This window comes from Oncorhynchus tshawytscha, linkage group LG08, assembly GCF_018296145.1.
Source record: "Oncorhynchus tshawytscha isolate Ot180627B linkage group LG08, Otsh_v2.0, whole genome shotgun sequence".
Lineage (NCBI taxonomy): Eukaryota > Metazoa > Chordata > Actinopteri > Salmoniformes > Salmonidae > Oncorhynchus > Oncorhynchus tshawytscha.
The window spans coordinates 33,312,691-33,332,177 of record NC_056436.1 but is presented as its reverse complement, the minus strand read 5'-3'; the positions used below and the strand labels follow the sequence as shown (position 1 = coordinate 33,332,177).

The 19,487-nt window shown below is 46.4% G+C and overlaps 1 protein-coding gene across 3 annotated transcripts in view; it reads left to right on the top strand.

Moving 5' to 3' along the window:
• Positions 1–19,487, top strand: part of LOC112256591 (Ral GTPase activating protein catalytic subunit alpha 2) — a 137,710-nt gene that overhangs the window by 21,248 nt on the left and 96,975 nt on the right. For all 3 annotated transcript variants that reach the window (XM_024429923.2, XM_024429925.2, XM_042325439.1), the window contains exons 2-3: positions 7,329–7,439; positions 10,951–11,000. In XM_024429923.2, the coding sequence (XP_024285691.2) occupies positions 7,329–7,439; positions 10,951–11,000 (161 nt within the window). The remainder of the gene's footprint in view (positions 1–7,328; positions 7,440–10,950; positions 11,001–19,487) is intronic.

Below are 19,487 nucleotides of genomic sequence, written 5' to 3'. Positions count from 1 at the left end.
GTGGGTTAACTGTCTTGTTCAGGGGCAGAACGACAGATTTTTACCTTGTCAGCTCGGGGATTCAATCTTGCAACCTTACAGTTAACTAGTCCAACGCTCTAACCACCTGCCTCTCACTGCACTCCACGAGGAGCCTGCCTGTTACGCGAATGCAGTAAGCCAAAGTAAGTTGCTAGCTAGCATTAAACTTATCTTAGAAAAACAATCAATCAATCATAATTACTAGTTATAACTACACATGGTTGATGATATTACTAGTTTATCTAGCGTGTCCTGCGTTGCATATAATCAATGTGGTGCGCATTCGCGAAAAAGGACTGTTGCTCCAACCTAAAACCTAACCATAAACATCAATGCCTTTCTTAAAATCAATACACAGAATATTTTGAAACCTACATATTTAGCTAAAAGAAATCCAGGTTAGCAGGCAATATTAACCAGGTGAAATTGTGTCACTTCTCTTGCGTTCATTGCACGCAGAGTCAGGGTGTATGCAACAGTTTGGGCCTCCTGGCTCTTTGCGAACTAATTTGCCAGAATTTTACGTAATTATGACATAACATTGAAGGTTGTGCAATGTAACAGGAATATTTAGACTTATGGATGCCACCCATTAGATAAAATACGGAAGGGTTCCGTATTTCACTGAACGAATAAATAAATAATAAACGTCTTATTTTCGAGATGATAGTTTCCGGATTCGACCATATTAATGACCTAAGGCTCGTATTTCTGTGTGTTATTATGTTATAACTAAGTCTATGATTTGATAGAGCAGTCTGATTGAGCGATGGTAGGCACCAGCAGGCTCGTAAGCATTCATTCAAACAGCACTTTAGTGCGTTTTGCCAGCAGCTCTTCGCAATGCTTCAAGCATTGCGCTGTTTGACTTCAAGCCTATCAACTCCAAAGATTAGGCTGGTGTAACCGAAGTGAAATGGCTAACTAGTTAGCGGGGTGTACGCTAATAGCGTTTCAAACGTCACTCGCTCTGAGACTTGGAGTAGTTGTTCCCCTTGTTCTGCATGGGTAACGCTGCTTCGAGGGTGGCTGTTGTCGTTGTGTTGCTGGTTCGAGCCCAGGTAGGAGCGAGGAGAGGGATGAAAGCTATACTGTTACACTGGCAATACTATAGTGCCTATAAGAACATCCAATAGTCAAAGGTTAATGAAATACAAATGGTATAGAGGGAAATATTCCTATAATAACTACAACTTAAAACTTCTTACCTGGGAATATTGAAGACTCATGTTAAAAGGAACCACCAGCTTTCCTATGTTCTCATGTTCTGAACAAGGAACTTAAACGTTAGCTTTTTTACATGGCACTTTTACTTTTTTCTCCAACACTTTGTTTTTACATTATTTAAACCAAATTGAACATGTTTCATTATTTATTCGAGGCTAAATTGATTTTATTTATTTGTTATATTCAGTTAAAATAAGTGTTCATTCAGTATTGTTGTAATTGGGGTGGCAGGGTGGCCTAGTGGTTAGAGCGTTGGGCTAGTAACCGGAAGGTTGCAAGTTCAAATCCCCAAGCTGACAAGGTACATCTGACAAGGTATATCTGTCGTTCTGCCCCTGACAGGCAGTTAACCCACTGTTCCTAGGCCGTCATTGAAAATAAGAATTTGTTCTTAACTGACTTGCCTAGTTAAATAAAGGTAAAATAAATGGTAAAACATTTTTTTGGTGCTCCAATAATCGGTATCGGCCTTGAAAAATCATAATCGGTCGACCTCTAGTCTGTTCTCTGCTGTTGAACTTGTCCCGAACTCCTTTAGCCACACTCAACAATCACACCAACACCTTCCTCTCCTCTCTGCTCCTCTGTACTGAGAGAGGTGCTATTGTGTCGGGATCAGTGAAATGTTGGCACTCGCTCACTTCCACACACAGAGAGGTCTCTCTGAGGAGCAGCAGTCCCTGTTCCCCTCAACAGTGAACAGCAGGACATCTCCTCTCCTCACATATCCATCCATCCGCCGTAACAGTCAGTGCTGTGTGTAGATGACAGATGAATGGCTGGTGTTAGCCACGTTCCCCCTCCTGTTTCATCATGCAGTCAGGCAGCTCAGCTCCGTGTTGATCCTGTAGCTGTTGTAGTCTCTCTGAAGGATTCAATATAACATCAGCCTCCTGCAGAACCGGTCCTACGTCCGTCGGCACGGCAACAAGGGAACTGAGAGCCCATTGAGTGGGGGTGGTGGTGGGGGGGGGTCCCACAGGGTTCAATAAAGCCCTACCAAAACTCATGAAAGCACTACCGTGCAAAGGAAGTCCATTGAAATGCACCAGTGTAAACAGCAGATCAACACTACTGTATTGTCTGTGTGGAAGATCTCTTGAGAATTCTTCCCTCTGTCAGAAATCGTCCCGTCTTCTCTGTGAACTTGTCTCTTGCTCCATCCGTCACGCTCCACAACCTGGCGAGAGGGGTTTGGTTTGAGCAGATGGAGAGCAGTGAGTCGATGTGTGAGGTAGAAAGAGCCGGATGACAGGCTCTGATGGGTCTGTGACATGCAGGACGTCAAGCAGAAATGATCCAACTCCACGCTTGCACACACACACATACGCACGCACACACATACACACACACACACACACACATACGCACACGCACGCACACCGCCTCATGTTCAAGGGATAGGCGTAAACACAGATCTAGGTCAATCTATCAAATTCAGATGTTGATGATGGACAGACATGTAAACTATGTTGGTTGTTGACTAGAAGTTCAACATTCCAATTTCCCAGGCACACAATTTCCAAACCAGACAAGTTGGCTAGTCGTTAGAACAAAATGTTTGTTATTGCATTCACTCTGTGAAGCTACTTTGTTGTCCAAAGAAGAACTCCCCTTGGACAATAAAGGTTAGTGGGTTTAGTGGGGTTAGTGGGTCTCCTGACAGCTGTAGGACAGGAATATGGGAGGAAGTGACCTGGGAATGGCTTTATCACCTGACCAATGACCCGCCGCTTGCACGCGTGCACTCCTTTTTTCTTTTATGCTCTCTCTTTCTCTCACACACACACACGACCCTCAAGCCCTCCTGATTCCCTCCTTCCCTGAGGATGTGCCTGCTGGTCTTCTCTCCTCTCCTCTCCCAGCAGCCTAGTGGGTTAGTGGGTGGGTACTGCTGCTGATGAGTCAACATGTATTCCTGGGCGGTAGGCAGGAAGCGCTCCAACACAATGAGCAGTGCTGAAAAGTGGACCATGTGAGGGGCTGAGATAAGAGCGCTGCCTTGGCCCTTGGTACTGGGTCTGTACTGTCTTTTGTCACTGGGAATAGAGCTGGTAAGGTGCAGAGCACAGTGTGTGTGTGTTATTATTCCAGCCCCTGTCTGAATAGAGACCTTTTGGATTTTCACCTTCAGGTTATTAGACCTGAAAGTTATTCATTAGACCTAGTAGCCTAAGGCTAGCTAAAATGCTCAACGATTTGGCTGGCTCATTGGATCTATTCCTAGATCTACCACTGATTTGTTGTGCCTTGTGAAGGTGTCCGCATGCTTCGATTTGGCTGGCGGCTACCCCAACTCGGCCAGTGTGCTCGTATACTCCCTTAAAAAACCTTCACATGAAAAAAGAAAAGCGGAATTAGTACAGTTTGTCCGTTTTTAAGACACCGTATACAGTAGTGTATATACACACAGTAGCCAGTATACACACAGTATACAGCAGTATATACACACAGTATACAGCAGTATATATACACACGGTATACAGCAGTATATACACACGGTATACAGCAGTATATACACACGGTATACAGTAGCCAGTATATACACACGGTATACAGTAGCCAGTATATACACACGGTATATAGTAGCCAGTATATACACACTGTATACAGTAGCCAGTATATACACACGGTATACAGTAGCCAGTATATACACACACGGTATACAGTAGCCAGTATACACACACGGTATACAGCGGCCAGTATATACACACGGTATACAGCGGCCAGTATATACACACGGTATACAGCGGCCAGTATATACACACGGTATACAGTGGCCAGTATACACTTCCTCAAAATAGTCGGAATTCATCTGGTCATTTTAAGAAATCTGTCATAAATTGTGCCGTTTTTGCAAAGGATATCTTAGTTGCACAATTTTGCATCTGACTCGGATGTTTGGTGCAGTATTTCTCAAGTGAACAAAATGTGAATGAGTTCTCTCGTTGAATGACAGCAGGCACATTATTGAAGAATTCCTACGGTTGACCAATTGCCAATGGGGACATAGACTTGGGCGTTTGACTTGGGCTTGCCTTGAGAGGAAAAATACATCAAATGTGTGCCCGAACAGCCCAAAAAAAACCTTGCTGAAGTCCTAAACAAACAAAAACGTCACAAAATGTTGTCATAATATATGCACCAACTGTTTTGGCTGGGAAGCATGCAGATGACTTAAAACAGACACTGAGTTTTGTATTGATGGACTGAGGTGTGTGTGTGTGTTCTAAGTATGACAGCATGGTGTGAACTTAAAGGACAGTGATTTAGCTCAGTGACTGCATACCAGCACCAGCATGCCAAATGAGAGAGGGGGAGATGAGATGGATGTCGGGAGAGAGGCAGTGTTAAGCCCCCCCCAAAGGATTCACAATCTTCCGAAAGTGCTTAGTTTGCTAGTGAACGTGTGCAGGAAAGGGTATTATGCCAGTGTGTTATTAGAAACTGAATGGAATTTCCCTTGTTGCGAAATATGACACTTTGTGTGAAGGAGACTTATTTGCCATGCTGTTGTTTTTGGCACACTGCTTAGGGCAGTCAGGTCAAGTGTGATGTTTAACCTGATCGAGTACTCTCTTATTTTGTAAACATTGCTTAAGGATTTGGGAATCTGTCTATAGCTGGTCGGGGATCTGCAGAATGTAATGAAAGGAGAAGTATGCAGGCTGGAGAATGGTCATCTCTGCTCTACATTTTCTTGTGTTCTCCCTCCCTAGTCCCAACATTTCACTGATTTATGTGCTACTGTTTTCCCTCTTTTGCTGCCTATTAAAAGGACAGTGTCACATGGGAATACTGCTGTATAAAATGTGCTACTGTTTTCCCTCTTTTGCTGCCGGTATTAAAAGGACAGTGTCACATGGGAATACTGCTGTATAAAATGTGCTACTGTTTTCCCTGTTTTGCTGCCGGTATTAAAAGGACAGTGTCACATGGGAATACTGCTGTATAAAATGTGCTACTGTTTTCCCTCTTTTGCTGCCGGTATTAAAAGGACAGTGTCACATGGGAATACTGCTGTATAAAATGTGCTACTGTTTTCCCTCTTTTGCTGCTGCCGGTATTAAAAGGACAGTGTCACATGGGAATACTGCTGTATAAAATGTGCTACTGTTTTCCCTCTTTTGCTGCCGGTATTAAAAGGACAGTGTCACATGGGAATACTGCTGTATAAAATGTGCTACTGTTTTCCCTCTTTTGCTGCCGGTATTAAAAGGACAGTGTCACATGGGAATACTGCTGTATAAAATGTGCTACTGTTTTCCCTCTTTTGCTGCCTATTAAAAGGACAGTGTCACATGGGAATACTGCTGTATAAAATGGGCTACTGTTTTCCCTCTTTTGTTGCCGGTATTAAAAGGACAGTGTCACATGGGAATACTGCTGTATAAAATGGGCTACTGTTTTCCCTCTTTTGCTGCCGGTATTAAAAGGACAGTGTCACATGGGAATACTGCTGTATAAAATGGGCTACTCTGCTTCTTCTGCTGTTTTGTTGTTGTTATTATGGTTTTAATAGTTAGCCTAGTATTGTGGTGCTGCATTTCCACTCTGTTGCAGATGATTGTGAGAATAAGGCCTGATATATATATATATATATATATATATATATCTTTCGATTCAATCAGTGCTGCAGTCAGATTAACCTGAGAACTAAGGACAAGAGTAGCTCCGGTCTCATCCAGGACCAGTTACTCTGTGATGGCCGTTGTTTGCCTTTAACTGTGGGCCAGATCCATGGAACACCGGTTCAAACTCTATTGCCAGGGCGATATCCATGATTCTTCATTATCGGTGTTTTAATCTGGGGGCAAACATAAATCACAAGACCGACTGTCATTGTCCCACAGTGGCTGGCTGGATAGAACTACCAGCAGTCCCCCTGAGCCATTTACTGGAGACTATCTGGGCTAGGTTTGGGCCCCGTCCAGTTGACTGGTGGTTGATGGTGTATTGAACACAACTGAGGACAAGGACAGACTAGAGCCTCAACAGAAGGTGAATCTTAATTGCTCAATTAGGGGGAAGAAGTCTAATTGGTTTACATCCTTATAGGAACATGATGACATTCTAGCGTGGTCGCAGAGCGATGTGCTTTTTGGTCATCTTTGTCATGTTTTTTTTTTAGTATGCCGGCGAATACAAGAAGACTTGGCTGAAGAATAGATCTGCTAGCAGGCTAGAGCTAGCCAAGACCTACTGTGCATGTATGACTGCTGCTGGTCCTTTTCCCCCAGACATCACCTGAGGTCAACATGCCTTGACCCTGGCCTTGGAAACCTCTACACTCTTTCCCCATCTCCATAACAGATCACCCTCAACCACCAGCACAGCACCGCTCACACACCACACATGGCTAAGAGCTTTTACAGTTTGGTGAGCGATTAGTTTCATTTCAACTAATTTAACAAACAAACAAACAAAGACAAAAAACCATTGTTGAATCAAGGTGTTATGCAGAGGATTGGAGGAGAGTTGTACGGAATGTAGGTTAAAGTAAGGTTGTCCCAGATTCTGAAATTGGAAACAGCTTGCGCTAGTGAAGTCCCGTTGACAGATGTGTAATGGGCCTGTCCTCATATAGCGAGGCCTACGCTCTCAGTTAAAATTCTATGGCTCTGCCCTCCCCTGTACCTCAGTATGTCCCTGCTCATCAGTGATGCTCCTTGGGGATTCCGTCCTCCACTCAGCCACGTGTATCCCCCCTTTTTAATGATCTGCACCATTTAAACAGACAGCATCCACAGAGTTAACCGCTTTCTTTATAGCATGGTGGGCTAGCCTAATTAGACGTTTTCCCTCTCAAACCCCTTGGTGTGCTGTTATGTAAATCCTCACATCCGCTGAATTACCAAGGATGTTTAAGCTTCTGATTTATGTATGACAACATATGTTTGATTGAGACACGGGAGAGAATTATGGATACTCTTCTCACTGGAATCTTTCATGGTTAGACTGTAATGGCAGCGATTTTTACATTTTGGCCAGTTTCACTAAACAACAATCCTTGTATTTTGTTTATCTGGCAGTTGAAAATTGATCTGACGTTGTGTGTTTCTGTCTGTTTCCTTTTGCAGATATCATTGAGAAGAGTGAATTGAAGACCTTCTTCGAAAGCAACTGTTCGCAGATTTATTTTATCTTCTATGAAAATTTCATTACACTGGAAAGTAACTTAAAGCAAAAAGGTAAGGAAGGGTGTGCTGCCTGTGTGTGTTTTAAAACAGGGCCTATGACTACTACCCCAGTAGTAGAGTGTATAACTAGCTGGGTAAACTACCCCAGTAGTAGAGTGTATAACTAGCTGGGTAAACTACCCCAGTATCTACCCGAGTAGTAGAGTGTATAACTAGCTGGGTAAACTACCCCAGTATCTACCCCAGTAGTAGAGTGTATAACTAGCTGAGTAAACTACCCCAGTAGTAGAGTGTATAACTAGCTGGGTAAACTACCCCAGTATCGACCTCAGTAGTAGAGTGTATAACTAGCTGGGTAAACTACCCCAGTATCTACTCCAGTAGTAGAGTGTATAACTAGCTGGGTAAACTACTCTAGTAGTAGAGTGTATAACTAGCTGGGTAAACTACTCCAGTAGTAGAGTGTATAACTAGCTGGGTAAACTACTCCAGTAGTAGAGTGTATAACTAGCTGGGTAAACTACTCCAGTAGTAGAGTGTATAACTAGCTGGGTAAACTACTCCAGCTGGGTAAACTACTCCAGTAGTAGAGTGTATAACTAGCTCTAGCCAGTAGTAGAGTGTATAATTAGCTGGGTAAGCTTCCCAGTAGTAGAGTGTATAACTAGCTGTGTAAGCTTCCCAGTAGTAGAGTGTATAACTAGCTGGGTAAACTACTCCAGTAGTAGAGTGTATAACTAGCTGGGTAAACTACCCCAGTATCTACCCGAGTAGTAGAGTGTATAACTAGCTGGGTAAACTACCCCAGTAGTAGAGTGTATAACTAGCTGGGTAAACTACCCCAGTATCTACCCGAGTAGTAGAGTGTATAACTAGCTGGGTAAACTACCCCAGTAGTAGAGTGTATAACTAGCTGGGTAAACTACCCCAGTATCTACCCGAGTAGTAGAGTGTATAACTAGCTGGGTAAACTACCCCAGTATCTACCCCAGTAGTAGAGTGTATAACTAGCTGAGTAAACTACCCCAGTAGTAGAGTGTATAACTAGCTGGGTAAACTACCCCAGTATCGACCTCAGTAGTAGAGTGTATAACTAGCTGGGTAAACTACCCCAGTATCTACTCCAGTAGTAGAGTGTATAACTAGCTGGGTAAACTACTCTAGTAGTAGAGTGTATAACTAGCTGGGTAAACTACTCCAGTAGTAGAGTGTATAACTAGCTGGGTAAACTACTCCAGTAGTAGAGTGTATAACTAGCTGGGTAAACTACTCCAGTAGTAGAGTGTATAACTAGCTGGGTAAGCTTCCCAGTAGTAGAGTGTATAATTAGCTGGGTAAGCTTCCCAGTAGTAGAGTGTATAACTAGCTGTGTAAGCTTCCCAGTAGTAGAGTGTATAATTAGCTGGGTAAGCTTGCAAAATGGCTTAAGGACAACAAAGTCAAGGTATTGGAGTGGCCGTCACAAAGCCCTGACCTCAATCCTATAGAACATTTGTGGGTAGAACTGAAAAAGTGTGTGTGTGAGAGGAGGCCTACAAACATGACTCAGTTACACCAGCTCTGTCAGGCGGAATGGGCCAAAATTCACATAACATATTGTGGGAGGCTTGTGGAAAGCTACCCGAAACGTTTGACCCAAGTTAATCAATTTAAAGGCAATGCTACCAAATACTAATTGAGTGCATGTTAACTTCTGACCCACTAGGAATGTGATGAAAGAAATAAAAGCTGAAAGAAATAATTCTCTCTACTATTATTCTGACATTTCACATTCTTAAAATAAAGTGGTGATCCTAACTGACCTAAGACAGGGAATTTTTACTAGGATTGAATGTCAGGAATTGTGAAACTGAGTTTAAATGTTTTTGGCTAAGGCGTATGTCAACTTCCGACTTCAACTGTATATTTGTATATCTTCTGTCTGCACACAACAGAATGTGTAAAATGTTCCAGAGTAGAAAGCGTTTATTAGTACAGGGGGTCCCAAGCTTTCTTCCGTCTGGGACCCCTTCTGTGATAGCAAATTCATCAGGGACCTCCTCATAATATCACAACACAACTCCTACTTTAGAGTGCATTAAAAATAGCATATAAGCAGTTTTTACCTTGACTTCTGCCGTGCCTGGCCGGACTAATCAAGTCTCGGGTCCTGGGAAAGAACATTTTAAATGCCCCCCTCTTGGCATCAGAGAGACCATTTTGCAGTTTCCAATCTAATTTCCCGCAATTCTACACATGTTGCCTTGGTGCAGAGAACAACATTTTTGGTGAATACAGGAAGAATGGAGTTGACGAAATTAATCAACGATTGAGTGCTGTGGATACCAATATCCCTGTGAGCCTTCCAGGCCCATGTTGTGCATCTCAGGGTTTAAGAACATAAATTGTGGATGAATAATATTATATTGTACCCTACAAACCTTTGAGTTTGTTGCTAGCAATATTCCTAAAAAACATCTAAATACATAATAATATTTTCAGATCTGGATGCAGACCTCTGCAGTACTTCTCTTTGGGGAAACCCTGGATTAGTATCGCTGGGAGCTAATAATAACCTAGAAAGTGCATCACAGCAACTGTACATTTCCCAGAACCCTCTCCTTCTCAGAACACATACCACACTCCACACTGACATTACTCCTTGAGTTTAGTGCAGGATTCTCAGAGACATGTACTCTAGGTAAACTCGTTTAGATAGAGGGAGGAGAAAAGCTTGATCTGGCCCGTTATCTAACCCAAGGTGGCGCTACACTACCCTCCGATCTAAGTGCTTAGTGGGTACGGCACAGCCAGCGGTGGTTTCTGGACAGGGCCTTCTCTACCCCCCCGCTGTCAGTCTGTTTGTTGATGAATGGGCTCTGTAACGCACACCCCTCTGTGGGTCCTCTCCCCAAGTCCCCTTCTAGCACTTACTGAGCCCTGCGTGACTACCTCCATGTTTAATGCATGCTCCATCGTAGGCCTTCAATAATTAACCCCCTCCACTTCCCCCATTCTCACTACTCTTTAAAGCACTGTTCTGATGACATGGTTGAGAGGGATGACTTCAGCTTCCGCGTTGTCCTCCTCACAGCTTCAGACCCAAGCTCTATTTTGATCATGACCTTGGGAGGAAGTGACCACCGGTATACCAGCAGCTGCCTCATTGTAGTGCTCATAACTCGTAGAGATCTTTTACTTACACACACACACACACACACACACACTGTGAAGGGTTTATAGTACACAGACAAGATCATGAAAGTCACACAACTGTCAGGGCTTTGGAATGATGAAGTATGTTAGTCACATTCATCCTGGCCCTAGAGAGCTGCAGAGCCTGCCAGTTCTCATCCAAGTCAATATGTCTCACTTCATTGTAAGAGAGAACTCGCATCCCCAGTGTTGTGATCAATTAGGACTTACAAAAGTGATCTGGATGATAAGCAGATGCTGGACTACAGAAGGAAGTTTGGAAACCACTGAAGTGAAATGAACTACACATTTCTGACAGGTTCCAAACCCCAATGTTGAACTGTCTTTCCTCTTTTATGGATGAAACTGACTCTTTTCTCTCTTTCAGGGAACAAATCTCAGAGGGAGGAGCTGGACTCTATCCTCTTTATTTTTGAAGTAAGTTTCTGTACCTTTCTGTTCTGAATCATGTTGATGATTCCCTGTCTGATGTCTAGTGACAGTTCCAGCTGTAGACATGGATCAGATCTGTCTCTGTGGTTACGGCATTTCAACCTGTTTACTCAGCTCTGCAGTCAGCTGAAGGGAGGGGCCAACACCGTTTCCTTGGTGCTAATTTGACCTGCCTGCCTACTTCCTGAATTGACCTCAAATAGAAAAGGAAAGGGGGTTGTTAAGGAATAAATAAACCCTGCTTGATTGTTTTTCACCCGTGTTGAAGGCAGCACACAGAGATGGCAAAAACCTTGCTGTGTACTGTATTCATTTGCAGGGTTTTTGTTCAGTAGAGATGAGTGATGTGTGGGCTACACGGTTTATAAACAGCTTGACTGATGTCATTCTCCAGTCTGGTGCTTCTCCTGGAGGTTAAAGTCCCCCACCTTGTTTTCCCACTCAAACAGCAGCTCCAGTTTCTAATACAAACAGGCAGTTTCCAATACAAACAATACAAGCTGTCAGTCTCTGGTGGAGAGAAGCTAGAAGAGAGCATATGTCAAGATCCTTTCAGTGGAAATGGAGTCTGTGTGTGAGGGAGTGTTCTTCTCACTGTGTCGACAGAGGTCATTCTAGCAGGGCAGGACAGAGGAAGAGGAGCCCGGGGCTGAGGTCTGGACATGGGCCCACTGGTCTCTGTGTGAGATCGAGGCTAAACGGTGTCAGCAGGCCATATACTCTACTCCAGGGACGGGCAACTGGCAGCCACTGTGGCCCCTCATGATGAGTTTAGATTTTTTGTGGCCCCCACTCCAGTCCAAGTTGCCTGTCCCTTCTACACTCTGTCTGAGAGCTACCCAGGCATCTTCAATGTATTTTCATTTTACATAAAATGTATCCCCATATGTGGACTGCGTTTGGCTTGTTATTCGCAAACTTACGGGTGTGAGGTGCAGAACATGCTATATATATTGTGCTTTATTAGCATGCTGGTATCGCAGGTGTACGTGATATCCTGTGTTATTGACAGTCAGCTGCTTACAGTCTTTCTCCTGTATTGACTGTTGAGCGAGAACTTCACCAACAGAGTTCACTGTATTTGTGATACCTGACTTTCACCTGACTGAACTCCTCTCTCCGTACATTTTAAAAACCTGGGCTCCAGTCAAGCTGACATCCAACCCGGTATTGACAGGAAGTGCTCTCTGTCTGCTCATGTGGCACGAAGCTAGGCTTCAGTCTGGCTTTCTCTGCCTCCCTCCGCAGCATGAGAAGTCTGTCTCCCTCCACACGCGCCCAGTCATATGGCCTCGGATTCCACATGCCTTTAAAAAAATATTTCTAGGTTATCCTTTGAAAAATAACTAATATTGAAAGCAGCTTAACCCAAGAGTGTTCCCCTTTAGCCCCGTGTGCTTTTACAGTGTGCCGAGAAGATAAGCTCACTGAGTGGTGTGTACAGGACCGATACGAACAGCTTTGATCCTCAACTGACACACTGTGTTCCCTTCTCTCTGAGCTGCTAGATTAGACATGTTGGATCGTACGTGGCTGTTTATAACAGTACGGAGTTGATATACCAGGTCTATCTGCGAGCGTACGCCTGGCACCTATGGGTGTCGTTTTGTGTTCGGCCCCCAAAGAAAGCATTCACTTCACAGTGTAAGGGGATAGATTTGTACAGTAGAAAAGGCCTGGAAATAAGTTCCCAGAAGAAGGTTTTGAAGGTGTGCACAGGTTTATTTCCTTCTGTTCTCAAGGGAGGGCATGTGCCTGTTGTCGGGGCCCTTCTGTGCTGTGTCTTTGTACTCTTACTTTTGGATCAGATTCAAATTGCCGACATCTTGTGCTGGGAACTGCAATGCCCCTAGTACTGTAGCAAGTCTGTATCATCAGTTTTAGTTATGCTCGTCCATCAACCATAAAGTCATCCCCAGACAGCACAGAGGTGGGTGTGTGACTGGATGACTGCCTTCAATAACTCACTTCATGAATTCATCCCTGTAAGTCTCCCGATACCTCACTAAAGGTAGCAGGCTCCTAGCTCCAGTTGTCTCCGCTCTCCAAGCTCCTAGCTCCAGTTGTCTCCGCTTTCCAAGGAAAGATGAGAAACTAGGCTACAGATTCCCCATCCGTCAAACTAAGACCCCATATCTGGGCCTGCTTGACGTGTCCCCATCGTGTTATTGTTTTGACCTGGCTGTGCTGTGCAGATGACCTTACTGTCACCGTGGTGCGGTACGTGAGCCCCCTTTTCTGAGGGTGGTTTGGGTGGGGGGGGTCATGCTCTGTGTAGCAGTGCCTGCTAGAGGGGTAATGGGTTTTTCTGTTCTCCCTCAACGCAGCACCCCCACTCCCTGCCGTCGTCTCCCGCCACCTCCCTGCCCTCTCTGTGTGTGGTGGCATTGTCAGGGGCAGCTTGCGCTGTTGCACTGGCGTGTAGTGTGTGGTTACACCACGGTATGATGAGGCGCAAGAGAGCCTGTGTACTGCTCTTCATGCCACAGACACAGTATGTCATAGCATACCTGTACGTCTGCCCTTCAATACACCTCCTAACACGCACAGTTAAAGAGTTCAGTAACCAGCCTAATCAATACCTGCCCCTGGCAATACCGAACCGTTGTCCGTGCCGTCCCTTATTCAGTCCATGTTTTGGACAACCTATGAGTGCCACAGTCAAATGCCTGTTTTCTCTTGAATGATCTCACGCACAGATCTAATGCACAACAGCAATGGACCGAGTCCTCTCAGCCAGACGCATCACATTAACCGCGTATCACACTTTCAAAGGCATCCGCCAGAGGAGATGTCGCAGCGTGACATAGAAGCTGAGGACAGAGGGCTGCTGGCCTGCGCTACACGCTGCGTGTTTGCTAAGTCATGCTGTGAATACCACCTCTGTTGAACTTGATCGACCCTGGCTGCCTCCCATGAAACACTTGCCTGCCTTCACTCTCAGATTGGCAGTGGGCATAACGGCTGCTTTCTCCCAGCCCTGGCCTGCCTCTCCCCATCACTTCCTCACTTTCCTCTGTGTCTTCACTGCCAAGAGGGAGCAGGCTTTGGCTAGGCCACTGCAGCGGACACTACACGCTAGAATAGGTACACACTGACTGCACAGTATCTGCCCCTAGCCTGCAAGTGGGCTAATCAGTCAATGACAACGTCCTTGCAGTTGTTCATATGTCGAGGCCACACTGGATGTAGATGCTTTAGGTTGTGTGTGTGTGTGAACACCTTCCTAATATTGAGTTGCACCCCGTTTTGGCCTTAGAATAGCCTCAATTGGTCAGGGAATGGACTCTACAATGTTGACTCCAATGCTTCCCACAGTTGTCAAGTTGGTTGGATGTCCTTTGGGTGGTGGATCATTCTTAATACACACGGGAAACTGTTGAGCCTGTAAAACCCAGCAGCGTTGCAGTTCTTGACACACTCAAAGTGGTGAGCCTGGCACCTACTACCATACCCCGTTCAGAGGCACTTCAATCTTTTGTCTTGCCCATTCACTCTCTGAATGGCACACATACACAGTCCACGGCTAGTCTCAAGGCTTACAAATTATTCTTTAACCTGTCTCCTCCCCTTCATCTACACTGATTTGAAGTGGATTTAACAGGTGACATCAATAGGGGATCATAGCTTCACCTGGATTCACCTGGTCAGTCTGTGTCGTGGAAGAAGAGGTGTTCATGCATGTTTTGTACAGTCAGTGTAGATACAGAACATCAGCATCAGTCTTCACACTTTTCAACTAATTACAGATCATTTCCTGCTGTACCAACAAATTGCAGCACATTTGAGTAGGTGGATGAGGAACAGTTGAGGAACGCTGTGTGAGAGCAGCACTAAATACAGCAAGTGTATGTAGGTGGAAGTCATGGGACATCGCTCTAGACCTCTGGCGTCATTGTCACAAGACGGGAGCTCTGTGGTCACATGACAGGACTCCCAGACCCACTGACTCATGATTATTTACCCTCCCTCATGGCAGAGGTGACGGGTCAGTGGACAGGACATCATTGGAAATTTGTGAGAGGCGCATACAAAAAGTAAGTTGTTTTTGTGTGCAGTACACAAGTTTGAATACAGTGCATTTCAATCCTAGATAAAAGACCGTTTTGTTGATCTCGGGGTTGTGCGACTGGCTGTGGCCCTGTGATTCTGACCAGGTTAGGGGTTGTGGTACTGGCTGTGGTTCTGACCAGGTTAGGTGTTGTGAGACTGGCTGTGGCCCTGTGATTCTGACCATCTTAGGGTTTGTGAGACTGGATGTTGTTCTGACCAGGTTAGAGGTTGTGAGACTGGATGTGGTTCTGACCAGGTTAGGGGTTGTGAGATTGGCTGTGGTTCTGACCAGGTTAGAGGTTGTGAGACTGGATGTGGTTCTGACCAGTTTAGAGGTTGTGAGATTGGCTGTGGCCCTGTGGTTCTGACCATGTTAGGGGTTGTAAGATTGGCTGTGGCCCTGTGGTTCTGACCATGTTAGGGGTTGTGGTACTGCCTGTGGTTCTGATCAGGTTAGGGGTTGTGAGACTGGCTGTGGCCCTGTGGTTCTGACCAGGTTAGGGGTTGTGAGACTGGATGTGGTTCTGACCAGTTTAGGGGTTTTGAGACTGGCTGTGGCCCTGTGGTTCTGTAACCAGGGGACCACCGAGTGAAGTGTGTGTGTGTGTCTGCTTCCCCAGTATCCGGGCAGCGACCTGACTCTGAGCCTAGCCATCCGTCACCCAGTCCCTGACTCACCACTCTGAGCCCAGCCATCCGTCACCCAGCCCCTGACTCACCACTCTGAGCACAGCCATCTGTCACCCAGCCCCTGACTCACCACTCTGAGCCCAGCCATCCGTCACCCAGCCCCTGACTCACCACTCTGAGCCCAGCCATCCGTCACCCAGCCCCTGACTCACCACTCTGAGCCCAGCCATCCGTCACCCAGTCCCTGACTCACCACTTTGAACCCAGCCATCCGTAACCCAGCCCCTGACTCACCACTCTGAGCACAGCCATCCGTCACCCAGCCCCTGACTCACCACTCTGAGCACAGCCATCTGTCACCCAGCCCCTGACTCACCACTCTGAGCCCAGCCATCCGTCACCCAGCCCCTGACTCACCACTCTGAGCCCAGCCATCCGTCACCCAGCCCCTGACTCACCACTCTGAACACAGCCATCCGTCACCCAGCCCCTGACTCACCACTCTGAGCACAGCCATCCGTCACCCAGCCCCTGACTCACCACTCTGAGCACAGCCATCCGTCACCCAGTCCCTGACTCACCACTTTGAACCCAGCCATCCGTCACCCAGCCCCTGACTCACCACTCTGAGCACAGCCATCCGTCACCCAGCCCCTGACTCACCACTCTGAGCACAGCCATCCGTCACCCAGCCCGACTCACCACTTTGAACCCAGCCATCCGTCACCCAGCCCCTGACTCACCACTCTGAACCCAGCCATCCGTCACCCAGCCCCTGACTCACCACTCTGAGCACAGCCATCCGTCACCCAGCCCCTGACTCACCACTCTGAACACAGCCATCCGTCACCCAGCCCCTGACTCACCACTCTGAACCCAGCCATCCGTCACCCAGCCCCTGACTCACCACTCTGAGCACAGCCATCCGTCACCCAGCCCCTGACTCACCACTCTGAGCACAGCCATCCGTCACCCAGCCCCTGACTCACCACTCTGAACACAGCCATCCGTCACCCAGCCCCTGACTCACCACTCTGAGCCCAGCCATCCGTCACCCAGCCCCTGACTCACCACTCTGAGCCCAGCCATCCGTCACCCAGCCCCTGACTCACCACTCTGAACACAGCCATCCGTCACCCAGCCCCTGACTCACCACTCTGAGCCCAGCCATCCGTCACCCAGCCCCTGACTCACCACTCTGAGCACAGCCATCCGTCACCCAGCCCCTGACTCACCACTCTGAGCTCAAGGCTGCTCTGACCTACAGACTGGGAAAGCCCCAGTCTGTCCAGAATACACAGAATACACTTCAATAGGGTGGTGCTCAGAGGGTTTTTAATATACCTTATTTGACGCAACAAATATGCCTTTGGGTAAAGGAGAGCGGATAGAAAAGGAGAGCTCTGTGAGAGCTAAATTGATGTTACTTTTCTCCACTATTTTTGGATATCAGCCAGCAACTGAACACTGTGGTTGTCTGTGTGTAGACCCTTGGGACTCAGGCCAGCCTACTCTCCAGTCAGTGCTGTAGTATAGACAGGACGGTAATCATGTTATGAAGGCAAGAGGACATGGAGGAGAGGAACGAGCTCGATTTACACAGCTCTCGTGATTTACTGTGCTAGTCTCTGCCGTCGCTCACGGGGGCAGACGATTGGCCGTGATTGATGTCAGTTTAACCGCTCGCTGCAGAGCCGACCCATTAAAATGCTGGGTATGTAAATGTGAATGTTCCAAGTAGGTCATGAATAAAATAATGTCAACCTGTATTGTGGCTGCCCGTCAATACCTCTCCTCTGGGTTAATGGCCTCATCTCCGCCTTCGTCCGCATCAAGGGTGAAAGAGCTCAATGGCTTTTTATTGGCTTGTTTTCTACTAGCCAACATCCTTCAGGAGAATGTACATGGAGCCATTGTGCGTTTTTCCTCCTCTCCGGTTTGGATTAGGATTGTCAGATCTTCCGCAGGAGACTTCTGGTGCAAGTATCAATGCTTATTTACAAGCGTTGGCACTTGCAAAGTCAATGGTCGTGGATTCGATTCCCATCGGGGCCACCCATGTGTCAAAAGGTATGCACGCATTGACTGTAAGTGACTTTGGATAAGGTGTCTGCCAAATAGCATAAATGTCAGCCTTCACCTGACCACTAGAGAGTTTAGATTTGTCATTTGATGCATTGCTGTCAAGTAGTAGTCTAGGCCTTCGTTTTGTAGGTTGCTATTATGGTCTAAACCTCTGGGTATCTATTAGGCAACCGTCACTGGGTTTGCCTTATTTGCCTACTCTGCCTCACTGGCAGTGGGTTTAACTCGCCGACCCTGTCAAAAACAAATCCTAGCTGATCATTAAAAGTTTTTTTTTAAGACCTGCTATGAAACGTAAGGGTCAGCGAATTCCGCTTGCTTTGACTTTGACAACAGTGGAATATGTGAATACTGATCGGACTGGTAATCATTAGCTTGAGGAAGAGCTACAGTGTATTGTTGCTGCCACCTACTGGTCAGAGAGTAGTATGAAGCCGTTTCACAAATGCCCTTTTTGGTTATATGTGTGCTACATTGCATGTCTGATAAGCTTGTTACGATCAAATGTAGATATCGCGCAAGCAAGAACTCCGTTTGATAGGCCAATCCGATCAGATCCATATTAGGCCTACTTCTATTTGATAGTCTATCGGCTGTCATCATTTGAGCTCAGCATCTACTTCTACAAACGGCTGGTGATTTTGGTTTCAGTGTAAATGAGTAATCCACTGTTTACACTGTGGGGGTTGGCCTGGAAACATTTTCACTCTTCCTCTGTATGACCGGACATTTTACTGTCACATATTATTTCACCCAGGCCTCCAGGCCTAGTGATCTACTGAACATTCCTACACATTTGAGTTACTCCAACATTTTCAATGCAGGTTCACGCGATAGTTGAATTAAATGACAGTGAACTGTGACCCTGCTCTATTCGCCTGCTGTGGCTCTCTGGGCTGTGATGGGTCACATGCCTGCCTTGCCGTTCTCTCCCAACTCCACTGTGACTGACTGCCCTATAGAAACTGTCTCTGGCTCATATATGGCTGGTTTAAGAAAAGTTTCCTCGTGTTTTCCTGGAAAGTACGCTCGCTCTTAACATGAGTTGAAACTCCACCGAATCCTGTTGACTTATTCACCAACTTTTCTCGTTTGTTGCGTCGAAACAAGGATGAGAGACTCCACAGGTGCGGTGTTACATCCTACCAAAGTGAAGCTTAAATCAGTGGGTACAATGACAAAAACAAAGTCTTCAAAGTTCCCCTGAGGCTGTCTGTGAGCGCTGGAAAGCCCTTGTGGGACACCTCTGGTAGAAGTGTATTCTGTGTCATGTACGCCCTGTGGCTGGAAACCTAAGTACGGATCATGTAAATGTGGTTGGAGTCGGACGCGTCCCTCCGTAATACCCCATCTTTATGCCTGGAGTACGTCTCCAGATTAGAGTAACTCAGTCAGCCCGCTCTGCTCAGCCCCTTTGTCAGGCTCACAGTGCTTCATATCAGCCAGTAAAGTCCCATTGTTGCGGCTGCCATTCCCACCGCCGCGGGGAGTCTCCCCGCTTCTGCTCTGCATTCCCTGCCTTCCCCTGGACGAAGGGTGGGTGTTACACACACACACACACACACACACACACACACACACACACACACACACACACACACACACACACACACCACACACACACACACCCACCCTCCCTCTCTGGAAACCACACAGGCTTAGACTTACCCCCCACTGTTTTACTACCTAGAGTAATGTCTGCAT